The sequence below is a fragment of the Molothrus aeneus genome, chromosome 6, assembly GCF_037042795.1.
Source record: "Molothrus aeneus isolate 106 chromosome 6, BPBGC_Maene_1.0, whole genome shotgun sequence".
Classification (NCBI taxonomy): domain Eukaryota; kingdom Metazoa; phylum Chordata; class Aves; order Passeriformes; family Icteridae; genus Molothrus; species Molothrus aeneus.
Window position 1 is genome coordinate 58,591,490 of NC_089651.1, and position 14,305 is coordinate 58,605,794.

General features: G+C 44.4%; 1 protein-coding gene and 1 non-coding gene across 2 annotated transcripts; one reads left to right on the plus strand and one right to left on the minus strand.

The window, feature by feature from the left end:
- The first annotated feature begins 48 nt into the window (after window positions 1–48).
- Window positions 49–121, plus strand: TRNAK-CUU (transfer RNA lysine (anticodon CUU)). Its single transcript has one exon. It is a non-coding gene; the product is annotated as a tRNA-Lys (tRNA).
- Window positions 122–2,259: 2,138 nt separating this feature from the next.
- ACTR10 (actin related protein 10) lies at window positions 2,260–13,881 on the minus strand. The gene is made up of 13 exons (XM_066551652.1): window positions 13,716–13,881; window positions 12,193–12,265; window positions 11,278–11,360; window positions 10,261–10,369; window positions 8,431–8,538; window positions 8,182–8,249; window positions 7,808–7,887; window positions 6,845–6,880; window positions 5,467–5,546; window positions 5,300–5,373; window positions 4,407–4,488; window positions 3,585–3,786; window positions 2,260–3,052 (listed from the first exon to the last, which is right to left on the minus strand). The coding sequence occupies exons 1-13, from the start codon at window positions 13,790–13,792 to the stop codon at window positions 2,871–2,873; spliced, it is 1,254 nt and encodes a 417-aa protein (XP_066407749.1). The 5' UTR covers window positions 13,793–13,881; the 3' UTR covers window positions 2,260–2,870.
- Between the last annotated feature and the right edge of the window lie 424 nt (window positions 13,882–14,305).

Below are 14,305 nucleotides of genomic sequence, written 5' to 3' on the forward strand. Positions count from 1 at the left end.
CACTACGAGCTACGTTAAATTATGCGTAACGGCAACAGTCCCCACAGCGCCCGGCTAGCTCAGTCGGTAGAGCATGGGACTCTTAATCCCAGGGTCGTGGGTTCGAGCCCCACGTTGGGCGCATTAATTTTGAGCTTCTCGGAAGGTTGTGGGCGGGAAACGCCGGCTCCTAAGGGGGAAAGCCTCGGTAAATCACAGAGAAAATCACCTTTTGTAAGTGACCTGCATGCAGCAATAACATGTGCATAACAAAACTGGAGCCGTGAGGAGCCGGGCAGTTACCACTAAACACCGGATCCCATGCCACTAAATTTTTTTAATCAACAATGCAGGAAACAGATGTTAATCAAGTAGAAGCTCTAGGCTCCCTCGCAGACAGAAAGGAATTACAGAGATACCTGGATAAAGCAGAGAGCTGGGTAAGCACCTGCCATAGAAAATGTAACAAGAGCCAGGGTGGGATTCTCCATCTGGGATGGGGCAAAACGCAGGAACTGCCGGAGAGCAGCCCCATGGGAAGGGAGCTGGGGGGTTTAGGACAGCAGGAAATTCACCCCTGTGAGGGTGTGAGGCCCTGGCACAGGGTGCCCACAGAAGCTCTGGCTGCCCCTGCATCCCTGGAAGTGTCCAAGGCCAGGTTGGATGGGGCTTGGAGCAGCCTGGGATAGTGGAAAGTGTCCCTGCCCATGGCAAGGGTGGAACTGGGTAAGGTTTAAGGTCCCTACCAACCCAAACCATTCTGGGATTCTGTGGTTTGTGCTGGATCTCCAGAGAAGTGCTGACAGCCAGCCAGAGCTCAAGGAAGATCTGGACAATGCTCTCAGCCATAGGATTTATGTCATGTAGTCCTGCAAGGAGCAGGGAGTTGCACTCCAGGAGCCTTAGAGGTCCCTTCTGACTTGAGACAATCTGATTCCATGAAAAGGAAGATGAGGGAATGAGACAAAGCCACTTCCCCCAGGGAGCAGCTCCTGCTGATGCAGACCACAATGGGCTCATGAATATTCCAAAATCCTCCTCCAGTCAGCAGGACTCACCTGGAGCTGTCTGCAATTGGCCAACACCAAGCTGCTGGAATGGCATCCAGTCCAGAATGAGGAACCTCAGAGGTTAATCCTCCCATTACTGCAGGGGTTTGTCTGTCACTGTCCTTCCTGCTAAACCAGGCAGACACTGTCAGTCTGTCTGCTGGGAGGATGCACAGATCCCACAGCTGTGCCAGGGACAGAACTACAACAGTCAGGGTGAAAACCCAGCCATTTCTACACCATTACACATTTAGGGTGGGATCACTGAGGGCTTTCCAGGCATGCCATTATGAGTGTTTCTCACTCCTTCAATGAAATAAAAATCTGCTTTAGCAGGTCCTGGGACTCTGCACTTAACCCAGCAGGAAATGGGAGCTAGGAATTCTGTCCCTGCCATGTGAAACAGAAGCAGCTGAGGCTGTTCAGTGATGCAGAAACCCCAAAGGAGGAGATGTGAGTGGGCAGAAGGAGGATGAGGTGGCAGAACACGCCAGGAGAGGTCCCAGGGTACGTGCGCAGAGCAGCACAGAAATACCCCTGAAAAGGAAGGGATAAGAATATCCTGAATTTCCTCAGCTGCAGTCTGCTGCAGTTCAGGAAAATGACATCATTGCACCACCACCACCACAGGCTCTGTAGGAGTTTCAGCTCCTGACTCTTTCCCACTGAGCAGGGAAGAGCTCCCGGTTCCACGGGACCCGTGCTGAAGGCAAATTCCGCTCTCAGGAAGCTCTGGCTCAGCTCTTACTGAGGTAAAACAAAACCTGCACCCCAAATTACCCAGATTGTGACTGAAAATGAGCAGCACAGCTCAGGCTGCATGCCCTGTACACCTCTCTGTGCCTGGCAACAAGACTCTGCCTGTTTATCCAGCCTGGAGATGATCCCTGAAACACCAACCTCACCCCACAGCTATAAAAACTAACAGCACCTGTTAAGGTAAAACACACTGACAAAGGCATGCAGGAGTTACTGGAGTGCTGTAGCACATTCCCTGTGCCAGGGTTCACCAGAAGAGCATTTCTTTAAATATCTGTTTGACTTGCAGAGTCGTGCTTCAGGCACACAGCAGGTGGGCAGCAGGGGGAGATCTGTCACAAAAAGCACGTTTGTGCCAATAAAAGACTTCATCACCCCAAAAATGTTATATTTATCATCCCAAATTTGAGACAAAAATTGCTCCTCAGGGTAGGATTTACACCTCAGTCACCATGTAGCCACTGAGTCAAGCTTGACCTCAAACTTGTTTATAATTAATTTACAATAATTCATAATCTTACACTGCTGAAATTGGAGGAGACATAGGGAGAGGTTTTAGCTCAGCATGATGAGAGGGTTACAAGCAGAAGAGTTCTCTGCTAAAACCCTTACAACAAGGGAAATAATGTTCCACTACCTTTGCTGAACAGCCCCAAACCATTTCTTCACATGTGACTCAAGGGTGGAATATTTTAATACAGAAGTTGGCACTAAAAATTCCCATAGATGTTTCCCTAGTGCTGTTCATTCTTCTCAACATGCTTAAAATGAAGATATCTTAAACCAAATTCTCTCAGCAATGCCATATACTATACAGATAAATAATAAACAACTCAATAGGGAACAGCTCGTGAGGGGACAGAATTTCTCCAAAACAAGACAAAAGAGCAGAGGAGCTGCCAGAGTCAGGTTTGTAAACTATAACTGGACAGGGCTTTAAATAGTGTTAGTGCCTACACCCTGACAACACCCACACTGTTCATATTTAATAGTGTTACACACAAATTAATGAACAAAAACCAAAACCTAATGCGCATGGATGCAGTTGAAATGAGGCAGAATCCTTGTGTGGAATTTAAGTGCTTATTTTTCTGTGGAAAAAGCTCTTTTCATCAGTGGTGGGGGTGCTTTCCCAACATCAAACATCATTTCCAGAGGGGGGTTGTTGAGGCAGCACCAGTCAGGAATGCGGCCGGTCTGGCTGTAATATTCCTTGGACACAGAGCGGCTCCCAAGGATGTCCTGGAGTGCTCCAAAAATTGCTCCTGCCAAAGAAAAAAAAAAATCTGCATTAATTCCACAGAGAATTTCTCTTTCTGCTTCTTCCTAGCAAGAATCTCAACTGGGATATTTCAGCTCTGCCCCTAAATTTAAAGGGATGAATGGATATTGCTGCTTTCCTTCTCAGTAGCCCAGCTAGTCCCAAACTGCTTCCATTTATATCCCTGGAAAGTAACATCAATTCCTTGAAAACAAGGAATCATCAGCTCTCTGCTGGCAGCAAACCTGGCCTGGTTCACCCACTTCTTGCAACAAAGTTTTTATTTGAAGCACTTCAACCAAACCCCACTGTGTTCAGGGCAATTTTTACCCCCAGAAAGTTGCACCACAAATTCACACCAGCTGTGAGAAGATTCAGCCCACAGCAGCCAGCCAGGGAACAAAAGCATCACAGAATTTGGTGCACAGAAATTGTTCTCGTTTGCTAACCCTAAAAATATAAGGTTTTATTCACTACAAATCCCACTTGGAAGGGTTTTTTTTTCACCCCTGCTTCCCAGTTGTTCCCATTCTTACCTCCCAGCCATGCCACGCAGTTGGATTTGGCAGGGGGAGTGTGAATCCTGAAGGTTTTAGTGGCAAGAGCTTCCTTGTACTTGGGTTTCTCCACCAGGTGTCTGATCTCAGCCATGAGCCTGTGCAGGAAGCCCGGCAGCATTGCAGTGCCCCCGATCACCACCAGGTTCTCTGCCAGCTGCTTCCTGGTGTCTATGGGGCACTAATGCACACAGGGACACAGAAAAACCCCAAATAAATCAAGCTGCCTGAGCTTGAAGCCATCCAGAGGTCTCTTAGAAAGTCAGTCCATTTTTATGCCCTCCAATTGCTGTTTTCTCCTATTTAGCTGGAAAATAACCAACATAACGAGAGAAATGCAAGGGAAATGCCTGGAGGTGCAGAGGTGAAGGCTCCAGGCACAGAACTTCGTAAACAATTTGTTTTCATAAAGAATTCTAATTGAAATGTTTGTCATATCAGCCAAGTCCATGGCTCTCCAATAAATTGCATCTCAGCAAACTTATTTAAATGGCATCAATAGCTACAGGGAGCCAACTTTAATTAACATATATACACCACCACATAATGAAAATTTCCATTTATAGTGGTTTTCTAATGCATTTTTTTCCTAAATATAATAAGAAGTGAAGCATTTGTATACACCAAGAAAAAATTCTGCACTAAATTTAATATACTGCCTGCAATAAAGATGTCCAAATTAATTTTTCTTCTAGCACAGGTAAACCAGCAGCCTGCAGCACTCAAAGTCTTGAGTCATTTTTAACTGCAGCTTGTCTAAGCCTGGAGGCATTCCCTAAACTGTTTCTAACATAAAAATACCTGAACCAGTGAATCCAAGATCAAAGTGGCAACAGATGTCTCTTCATTATCCTGTTCAAAGAGGATTTCCACCACGGAGTCTCTGTGGCACAGACAGGAAGGGAGTGAGTGTCAGTGAGCAGCAGAACCACACTGGGCTGCACCCAGGCACAGCAGAGCTGCAGATACCTCCAGCCCTCTGCTGCCAACACTTTGTCACTCCTGTCACACAGACCATGCACCCAGCAGTGCCAGCAGGGAGGGGACAATCGTGGACTCCTTGGGACAGTCATGGAATCCTTGGAAAAGAGCTCTGAGATCATCACATTCAGCCCTCAACCCAGCATCAGCACCTTGTTCATCACTAAACCACATCCCCAAGTGCCACATCCACACTTTGTTTTGAACACTTCCAGGGATGGTGACTCCACCACTGCCCTGGGCAGCCTGTTCCAGTGCTTTACAACCTTTCATTCTCCCTAATATCCAATTTAAACCTCCCCAAGTCAGCCTGAGACCCTTGACTCTTGTCCTGTCCCTTGTTCCCTGGGAGCAGAGCCCAAGCCCCACCTGTTTGTATCCTCCTGGCACGAGTTGCAGAGTGAGAAAGATTCCTCTGAGCCTTCTTTTGTCCAGGTTCAAATGCCCTGTTCACATCACTAAACCTGTCCTATTATCAGGCTTTGATACTCATTTCTCTTCCCCCATCCCTCCCACCTCTCCTCTTGGGGTTCTGGAGAAGCCACCCCCTCCCCTGATGGGTTTGCACTGTGCCCAGCACACAGCTTTCATTTCAGAGGCATTAAAAGCATATGCAAGTGTCTCATTAAAATCCAATTTTATGAAAATGTATGTGCTCTTAGAGTTAAAATATATCCTTGTAATGACAAACACTCTGCCATGGCATTTCTCACCTGATGGGGCCAACTACATGGAGAATCTTTTCTCCATCCAAAGGATAGTCCACGTCTGGAGGTGGTGAGGGACGCTGCAAACAAAAGCAAACTTGTATTATCATTTTAGAGCCCCAAAAGGCTGCAGCCACCTCGAGAGAGCAGGAAGAGCTTCATCCTCCACTCACCTGAGCACTGCCATCAATGTTGAACTTGGCTGCCTGGATTTTCAGCCCCCGCTGGAGATCACTGACAAAGCAAGTGCGGACTGTGCAGGGGGGAAGCAAGAGAGGGGCGGAGTGAGGCCCTGGTGGATCCTTTCATCAGCAGCAAAAACAGTAATTCTCTTAATTTAGAGAAGAACACACACTGCAGGCCCTTGCTGGTCCAAGATATTATCAAATAAATGCAAAGAGAAGCAGTCTCTACACTCCAGCAGAGTTCAGGTGCTCTCTAGATCACGGGTTAAACAAAGCTGACACTAAAATTCTGTTGGAAATCCTGCCTGTACTTTCTCACACAAACCACACAAGATTTAAAACCACTCAGAGGGATGCTCCCAATGGTGCCTCAAGGTGCCAGGGGTTGTATCCTGCCTTCGCTGCAGGCTTTGCACCACAGCTCCAAATGAGGCACTGCTCATTTCCTAAACAACTTCCTGCCATGCAACATTTTCCTTACTGCCCCTCTTCAACACCCTGAGAATTCCAGAGGGGTTTTCTGCTTCTACACAACACTGACAGAGCCCAGCCTCATTTGTATCCCAGCTGCCACTGTTATTATACACCTAATTATTGTATTTGGCACAGGTGAGCATCTTCTCCATAAACTGCTGTCACAAAGAAACAACCCCTCAAAACACAGACAGCAACAATTTCCAACAATTTTGGAAGCAGGGGTCTCTGGTTCCAAAAGACTGCATAGAAAACACAACTCATCAGAAAAAGTGTGCAAGTCCAGGAATCAGAAAAGCAACTTCCATTTCATAAAGCACAAGCTGCATTTATTTTGCATTTGACTGATGGATTTGTTCCTAATTTGACCCAGAGGATACATACTAGTTACTGTTTTCTAGGAAAACACATCTTTTTCTCTCTGTTGCACTTGTAACAATCACATAGGAATTCATCCAAGTTCTACCCAAAAAGACTCTACTTTTTCTGGTGTAGTCAATGTAGTTCTTGTCTCCTCTTGCCTACCTGAACATACCAAAATATCTTTTATAAATACTTTTTTTTTTTTTTTAAATTGACTTTAACTAGAAAGGTTCAGTTTGCTTTAATCTATAAACGAGACTACACAACAGTGCAATCCTCTTTCTGTGCCCTATCAAATATATCTAAAAGTTGCAATTCAACAACACAGAGGTTAAAGTGAAACAGGAATTCAAAACCTGGTTTTGGTTTTGCTTTCAAAGAGGAAGAACAACACAAGTTCATCCAAGAGGTAATAAATACAGCAGAGAAGAGAAATAAATTCCTAAATGTAAAATATTGCACACTGGTTATTATCACACCCCACTGCACAATTTCATATACTAGAGTTACACAAAGCAAACAAATTTACCTTTTATATCCTCTACTATGTCTTCTGGGACTGAACCTGAAATAAGAAAAAAAAACTTAGTTTCATTCTTAAATTCTCTTCCTGCTTAAAAAAAAACACCTTTTGTTCTAAGACTGAATTACATTTAATATATTAAACTTTCACTCTGACAGCAGCTTTCAAAGATTTCCAAAGCAGAAAAGATATTAAGAACAGAAATAAGTTTGTCTTTGCTCAAAACAGACTGAAAAATTACTACAGAACTTTTATCTCAAAAAGCCTTTATTCAAAACTGCTGTGAGAAGAGGCTTATCATAAAAATAATACACTTGTGAAATTACAGAATCACTGGGTTGGAAGAGTCCTTCAAGATCATGGAGTCCAACCCAGCCCCAACAGCTCAACTCAACCCTGGCACCCAGTGCCACATCCAGGCTCTGTTAAACACACCCAGGGATGGGGACTCCACCACCTCCCTGGGCAGCCATTCCAGAACTTTCTCACCCTTGCTGGAAAACACTTTTCCTGCTATCCAACCTGTATTTCCCTTGGTGCAGCTTGAGGCTGTGTGCTCTGGTTGTGTCAGTGCTGCTGGAGAAAGAGCCCAGCCCCAGCTGAGCACAGGCACCTTTCAGGAGCTGCAGAGAGTGATGGGGGCAGCCCTGAGTCTCCTTTTCTCCAGGCTGAGCACCCCCAGCTCCCTCAAGGCTTCCTCACAGGGTTTGTGTTCCCAGCCCCTCTCCAGCCTTGCTGCCTCCTCTGGACATGTTCCATTGTCCCCAGGTCCTTCCCAAACTGAGGGCCCAGAGCTGGGCACAGCACTCCAGGTGTGGCCTCAGCAGTGCTGAGCACAGGGGAACAACAACCTCCTGCTCCTGAGCCAGGATGCCAAGACACAACTCATGCAGCAGCCACAGCAGCCACAGTGAATCCTAAACCCATTTTATTCTCTGTCCAGCACAGATGCCCCATCCCAGTCCTTACCCATCACAGAGGGAAGGCTCTGTCCTTTGGCCAGTCCTGTGTCCACCGTGCACTGCTCCAGCAGCTGATACTCCAGCTCCCTAAAACAGAGCACAGGAGCATGGGGAGAGACATCCATGAACCCAGCCTGGCTCCCTGGGCTACACCCCAGGGACAGGATTCATTCCTGCAGTTACATCCTTCTAAATATCAACTTAAGGACACCCCATTCCTACAGTTTTTACCACATCAGCTACAGCTGCACAGTTTTAATTCTAAAAATTGGATGATGTTACAGCAAGTTAAGATTTAGAAGAGGAGTTTTTGCTGATGGTCAAAGAGGAACTGTCACAAATAAATAATTTGTAACCTGGACCAGACAACTAAGAACTTACTTGTGGATGGCCTTTCCTCCCAGGGGAAGGGAACCCCAGCAACTCAGGATTGGAATTCCCTCATAGATCTACAGGAAGTTCAGGAAATTCTCCTCCTTTTCATTAGTTTTCAGTCTGCTGGAATTAAATGCCTTTTCCCTTCTACAACCCCTTGCATCAGCCACCTTCTAACCGCTTTTGTCCAAAATGAATTTCTAGTTAAAAAAATCTCATGTTTCATGACAGGCCCCCCTGAAAAGGAAAGGATACAGGCAGCACCAAGCTTTCTGCATATCCACAGTCCAGCACCATGGCAGAGTTGATCCCCAGTGTCAGGAGAGACATCAGGTGGCTTGGAGCAAACAAAACAGAAGGTACCTACACAGAAACCAAAAGCAAAGTTGACAGAAGGGAGAAAAAAGAAACAAAAAAGAAACAAAGCACTAATGCCTTCCCTGAATGGCATTTAAAAAGCAAACCCCAAACAATTGTATTTTGAATTATTCCAGTTGTAATCTAATGAACAAATACAACAGGATTCCAAATTCTGTGTCTATCTTCTTTGTGGTGCACACCAGGTACTTCAGTAATGATGGACTGCAAGAAAAGCAAGTGTTGGCTATAAAACTCAGGTCCACTTTCTTATTGTTATTGAAAAAATGAAAAAAGCTGAAATACAGCTACTTCAAAAGCTGTAAAAACTTGAAGATGTGAATAAAAGAGCTGGAAAATCCATAAAAGTGTGCCTTGTGACAAACACTGCTGCACCCAAACAGAAGAGGCTGTTTGAAACACTCTCACAAAAACAATGTGGAAATTCAAGTTGAAATTACATGAGAATTACCTCCTTCTCCCAGAGTTCCATAAATCAAGTTTCCTAGAAATCAACAGTTCCATTAAAAGAACACTTTGAAGTGTGAATTAAATGAGAAATTTCAATAAATCCTGCACTTACAGGAACCATGCTGACCCTTAACCCAGAGCCAGAAGGTAAAATATTGACCCTGTATTAATAAACCACTCTTTGCACCAAGTAGAAAAATAGAAACCAGAGAGAATTAAATTTCCATCAGTATTAACTGGCTTCTTAACATATTACAAATTCTCTCCATCAAAATATGACTGAATACATGAGCCATTTTCAACAAACCATTTTGCATGGGATGTGCTTTAGCTGAGACATTTTAGTGCTGCAAAAGGGATTAGGGAAAAAACCAACTCAAATCTTTCAGCAAGGTGAAGTCATCAGAAAATTTTACCAATAGTAAGAAAGAATTATGCAGGAGTTTGAGCTTAGTTGGTAAACTGTGCTGTGGAAGGACAGTGAAGAAGTACTGCAGTGAAACTGGTTTCATTACTTATTAGAGAAAGCAACCTTAAACTTTCTTCTGTCTGAACTGAAGTATTGAGTCACCTTCTAAAACATTCATGCTACAACTAAACAAGAATTAGGTTCAGACCTTTCACAGAATCCTTGCCTGGTTGGGTGGGATGGAACCTTAAGGATCATCCAGTGCCACCCCTGCCATGGGCAGGGACACCTTCCACTATCCCAGGTTGCTCCAAGCCCCATCCAGCCTGGCCTTGGACACCTCCAGGGTAGCCACAGGTTTTTTTCCTCCACAATTTTTCTTCAAAAAGACTGATTAGGCAGAGCAGATATTTGATTTCAGGTAAGTTCCTCTCTAAATGAGCTCAGCCATGTGCTAGGCAGATATTGACTGTGGCAGAAATCAGGAGACTTGCTGACAGGGCACTAAGAAGTGTTTAAATATAAATCCTGGCTCCAGGCAGGGCTCAGTGGGGATTATTGGATCTGTCTGGGACAGTGCAGTGTGAGCTGTATAATCTACAAGCCAGGGAAACCTTGTTAATTGCTGCTGCTGCTTTATGGCCTCATGAAGAGTCAGAATGGAACAAAAATGGTCTTTAATCCAACTTCATTCCCTACTTCCTCACACCATCATCTGAATTTTCTTCTTTATGCCTCTCACTCTTTTCCCACTATTTCCATTTTTATTTCCCACATCTGGTACCGACTGTAAGCAAAATTCTTCCTGGCAAGTGGAGCAAATGTACACATTTCTGTCAAACACTCACCTCAAAATGCTTGAAAAGGACCCTGGTGAGGGTGTCCCTGAAGTGTGAGGGGCACAGGACTGACTCTATGATCACAACACGCCTGTCCCTGGGATTCACCAGCAGATGCCTAAAAAAAGACAAGATGTGCAAAATAAAACTGGGAAGTTTAAGCAGATATTATGAGATCTATCCTACAGTCATATTCCATTTTCCTCAAAAATCCTAAAGGTTTGCATTTAGATAGCATTTGCTACAGCAGATCCCAAAGATTTTCACAAATCTAAAAACCCCAATACTTTCCTAAAAGAAAGTCAGGGAATTCATTATACATTTCTAAATCAATATGAAATAATACAAGAATAAGCCATCAAAGGCTTGTCCAGTGTCATAAAGCACATAAGAATGATGATAGTCTGATATTGAGATGCTCTGGTTTCAGTGGAAGAGGATGAAATTGTCCTGATTTCAATTGCAAAGTGGTGGTCCAGGACAGGAGAAGAAAACAACCCAGCCCACAGCAGATCTGAGGCACAGAAATTAAATCCTGCTTTCCCTGTGATGGCTTTCACTGTGTAAAAATATGGATTGGAAGCAAAGAGAAAAGACCAAGCCAAATTTCATTATTCACTAAGGATACTAAGAACAGAATAAAGGGATGTATTGCTGAGGTAAAAACATTCCACAGGTAATGATTCCTCCTTCCAAACCACTGTAGAGAGAGTTCTGCACTGGCAGGAGCTTCAGCCCTACCAAAATCAATGCAGCTCCTGAGGGAATGCCTTCCCCCTTCTCTGGCCCTTTATAAATCCCTCAGCTCCAAGGTAATTTATCAAACACCTTCTGCTCTTACAAAGCAACTGCTGCTGCAGGACACAACTCTTTGTGAGAGGAGCTGGATCTCAGCACCACCAGCACCAGGCAGCCCCTTGCAAAGCTTTATCTCAGTTTTCCTATCTAACCAGACAGTGCCCATCCCCTGCTCACAAGCCTGGAAGTGCTCAAGGAATGCCTGGATAACTGAGAGGTGTCTCTTACCTGAAATACAGCATGTGGATAAATTCCTTCAGGTAGGAATACAGCTCCTCTGTATTGATGTTGTACTGAACCACCTTGACAGGCTGGGAAGGGAAAACATCCACAGTCAACTCCAATGCTGGGCAGTAATTATTTATATATATAAATACATCAATGAATATGTATCATATATGTATTTATATATATATATATATATATATATATATATATATATATATATATATATATATATATATATATATATATATATATGATATATATTATATAAATAAATATATATAATATATTAAAAAATATATATAATATAAATACATATGTGTATGTATATGTATGTCTGTATATGTATATATATGTATATATATCCATATATTCAGATGATATATAAAGAAATCTATAAAATATATCATATATATTTAATCTGAAATTATATATAAATATTCACTCCTGCCTGATTTGTTCTTTGTCCTTAAAACACCACATAAACCCACCCTATAACTAAATTCCACAGTTAATTCATGCTAATTTTTCATACAGGCAACTTAGAATCAGTTTTCCAACCTCTACTAAATGAAAATAATTATTATTCTAATTATGATATAAAATAATAATAATAATAATAATAATAATAATAATAATAATAATAATAATAATAATAATAATAATAATAATAATAATAATAATAATAATTCTCAATAAATGCTCTAAAACACAAGCTCCATGTGGGCTGAGCACTGGCATCACACTTACCTGCACTTACCCACAGTTTTTAATAGTAGCAGTTAAAAGAATGAAAAATATAATAACTTTTCAGAATATTTTATTCAGGCAGTGAAAAATGGCTTGTGATGGACAGAAAAAGCATCTGCAAAATTCTTTCTGTGTCATAACACACCAAACAGCATAAAAACAGTTCACCTTTGAGACATCAGGTTTCTTGATTTCACTGGGGATGATGCATCTTGGTCCTGTTTCTCCTGCAAACCCACACCTGAAAGAAAATGCTGATTTTATTAAATTATTTGAAGTCACCACTTGACCCCCTGGGCCTGGGGACCATCACAGAATAATGAATTAGGGAATTCTCTTACTGCAGAGAGGGCTTTTGCACACAGTTTTCCTATCCAGCCACTTGGAGATAAATTTAAAGATGGACTAAAAGATAAAGGTTTTGTATCTTTTTTATTGAATCTCACAACAAAAGGATAAAAACAGCAGCAACCCCAAACCAAACTTTGCAGAAACCCACCTGGTCTTCCTCCAAGACAAAAGAACCATGAACTGAAGAAAGGAAATTAAAAGCAAAATGAATTCAAGGCTTATTTTAGTCTCAGTGCCTGACATTTGTTTCACCCCTGTCACTCCCAGTAACTAATCTCAGAAGAAAACTACAGTTTTCTGCAAAGCTGCTGGACTTGGAGCACTTTTAATGCAAAAAGTCAATTAACGCTTGATTCTGGTATTTGTCAACATGTTGGATCGTTTCAGAAAAAAACAACCTTGAAACAGAATTTTGAATTTCTTGAATTCAGAATTTAATTTTCTTCTTTGGTGTCAAACAGATGCTTGTGTGTGTACAGGCAGTTTTCCTTGAACTTTCAGCTAATTTCAGCCTTACTTGGAACAGAACAGGCATTTCTCATACAATTCAGCTTTGATTGCTTCTATGAGAATGAAGACTGGAAACAGATCCTAAAAACACACTATTCAGGGAAAAGGTATTTCCAAAAAAAGGGTTTTATTGGATAAACAATGCCCAGGGAATAAAAGCTCACAAGCATCACAAACTTGGGAAAAGCTTTCACTGTGAATCCACAAACAGCCACCCATGGGAATCACCTGTCCCCATCTTCCCATTCCCAGGTAACAAAGCTTTTGACCCATGAGGTGAAATACTAAAAAAATAGCGAGAATTCTTGCTTCAGCACTCGAGCTAAGTCTTGTTTTAATCTAAAACACAACATTCAAAACGTAGGCTGTTCATTACCAGCTCCACACCACACAGATCAATACAGAAAGGGGAAAACCTCACATAATTATTCTTGGAATAATGGTTGGGATGGGAAGAGGACTTAAAAACATCTCATTCCAACCCCTGACACAAGCAGGGACACCTTCCACTATCCCAGGTTGCTCCAAGCCCTCTCCAACCTGGTCCTGGACACTTCCAGGGATAGGGCAGACACAGCTGCTCTGGGCACCCTGTCCCAGGGCCTCACACCCTCACAGGGAATTATTTTTCCCAATATCCCACCTAACCCTGTCCTCTGGCAGTGTGAAGCCATTCCCCCATGTCCTGTCACTCCAGCCCCTTGTCCAAAATCCCTCTCCAGCTCTCTTGGAGCCCTTTAAGCACCGGCAAGGGCTCTAAGGTCTCCCTGCACCTTTCCCTTCCCCAGACCGGACACCCCCGAATCCCGGCCTCAGTGCGGGGCACTCACTTGGTGAAGGCCTGTCCCAGGTCGATCACCACGGCGGTTTTCTCCCCGCCGCTGCCGAGCCCCTCGTACAGCGGCATCGCGGCCCGGCCTCCCTTTCTCCCTCCCTTCCTCCGTTCCCTTCCCCGTTTCCCTCCCGTTCCGCCTCCCTCAGCCGCCGCTCCCGGGCCCTTCCTGCTCCCGGCGCGCCGGGCTGCCCGCGGCGCCTGTCCGCCCCTCCGCCGCCCCGCCGCCTCCCTCAGGGCTGTGCCGCCGCTCTCGCCCCGTCCTGCACGGCTCCAGCGCGGCCGGGAGCGCTGCGGTGCCGGCGGCGGGCTCGGTGCGGGGCGGCCTCCCCTGAGCTCCGCTCCGGCGGCAGCCCGGGCAGCCTGGGCAGCCGCGGGAGCCGCGCGGCGCCGCCGCCATGAGGGGCCGGAGGGGCGGGCCCTGCGTGAGGGCGGCGGGGGAAGCGCGGCCGGGGAAGCGCGGCCGGGGCTCTTCGCGCTGGAGCAAAATCGTGAAAATCACAGAATCATTTAGGCTGGAAAAGCCCCCCAAGGTCATCGAGTTCAGCCATTGCACCATTAAACTGTCCCCCCACGTGCCACATCCAC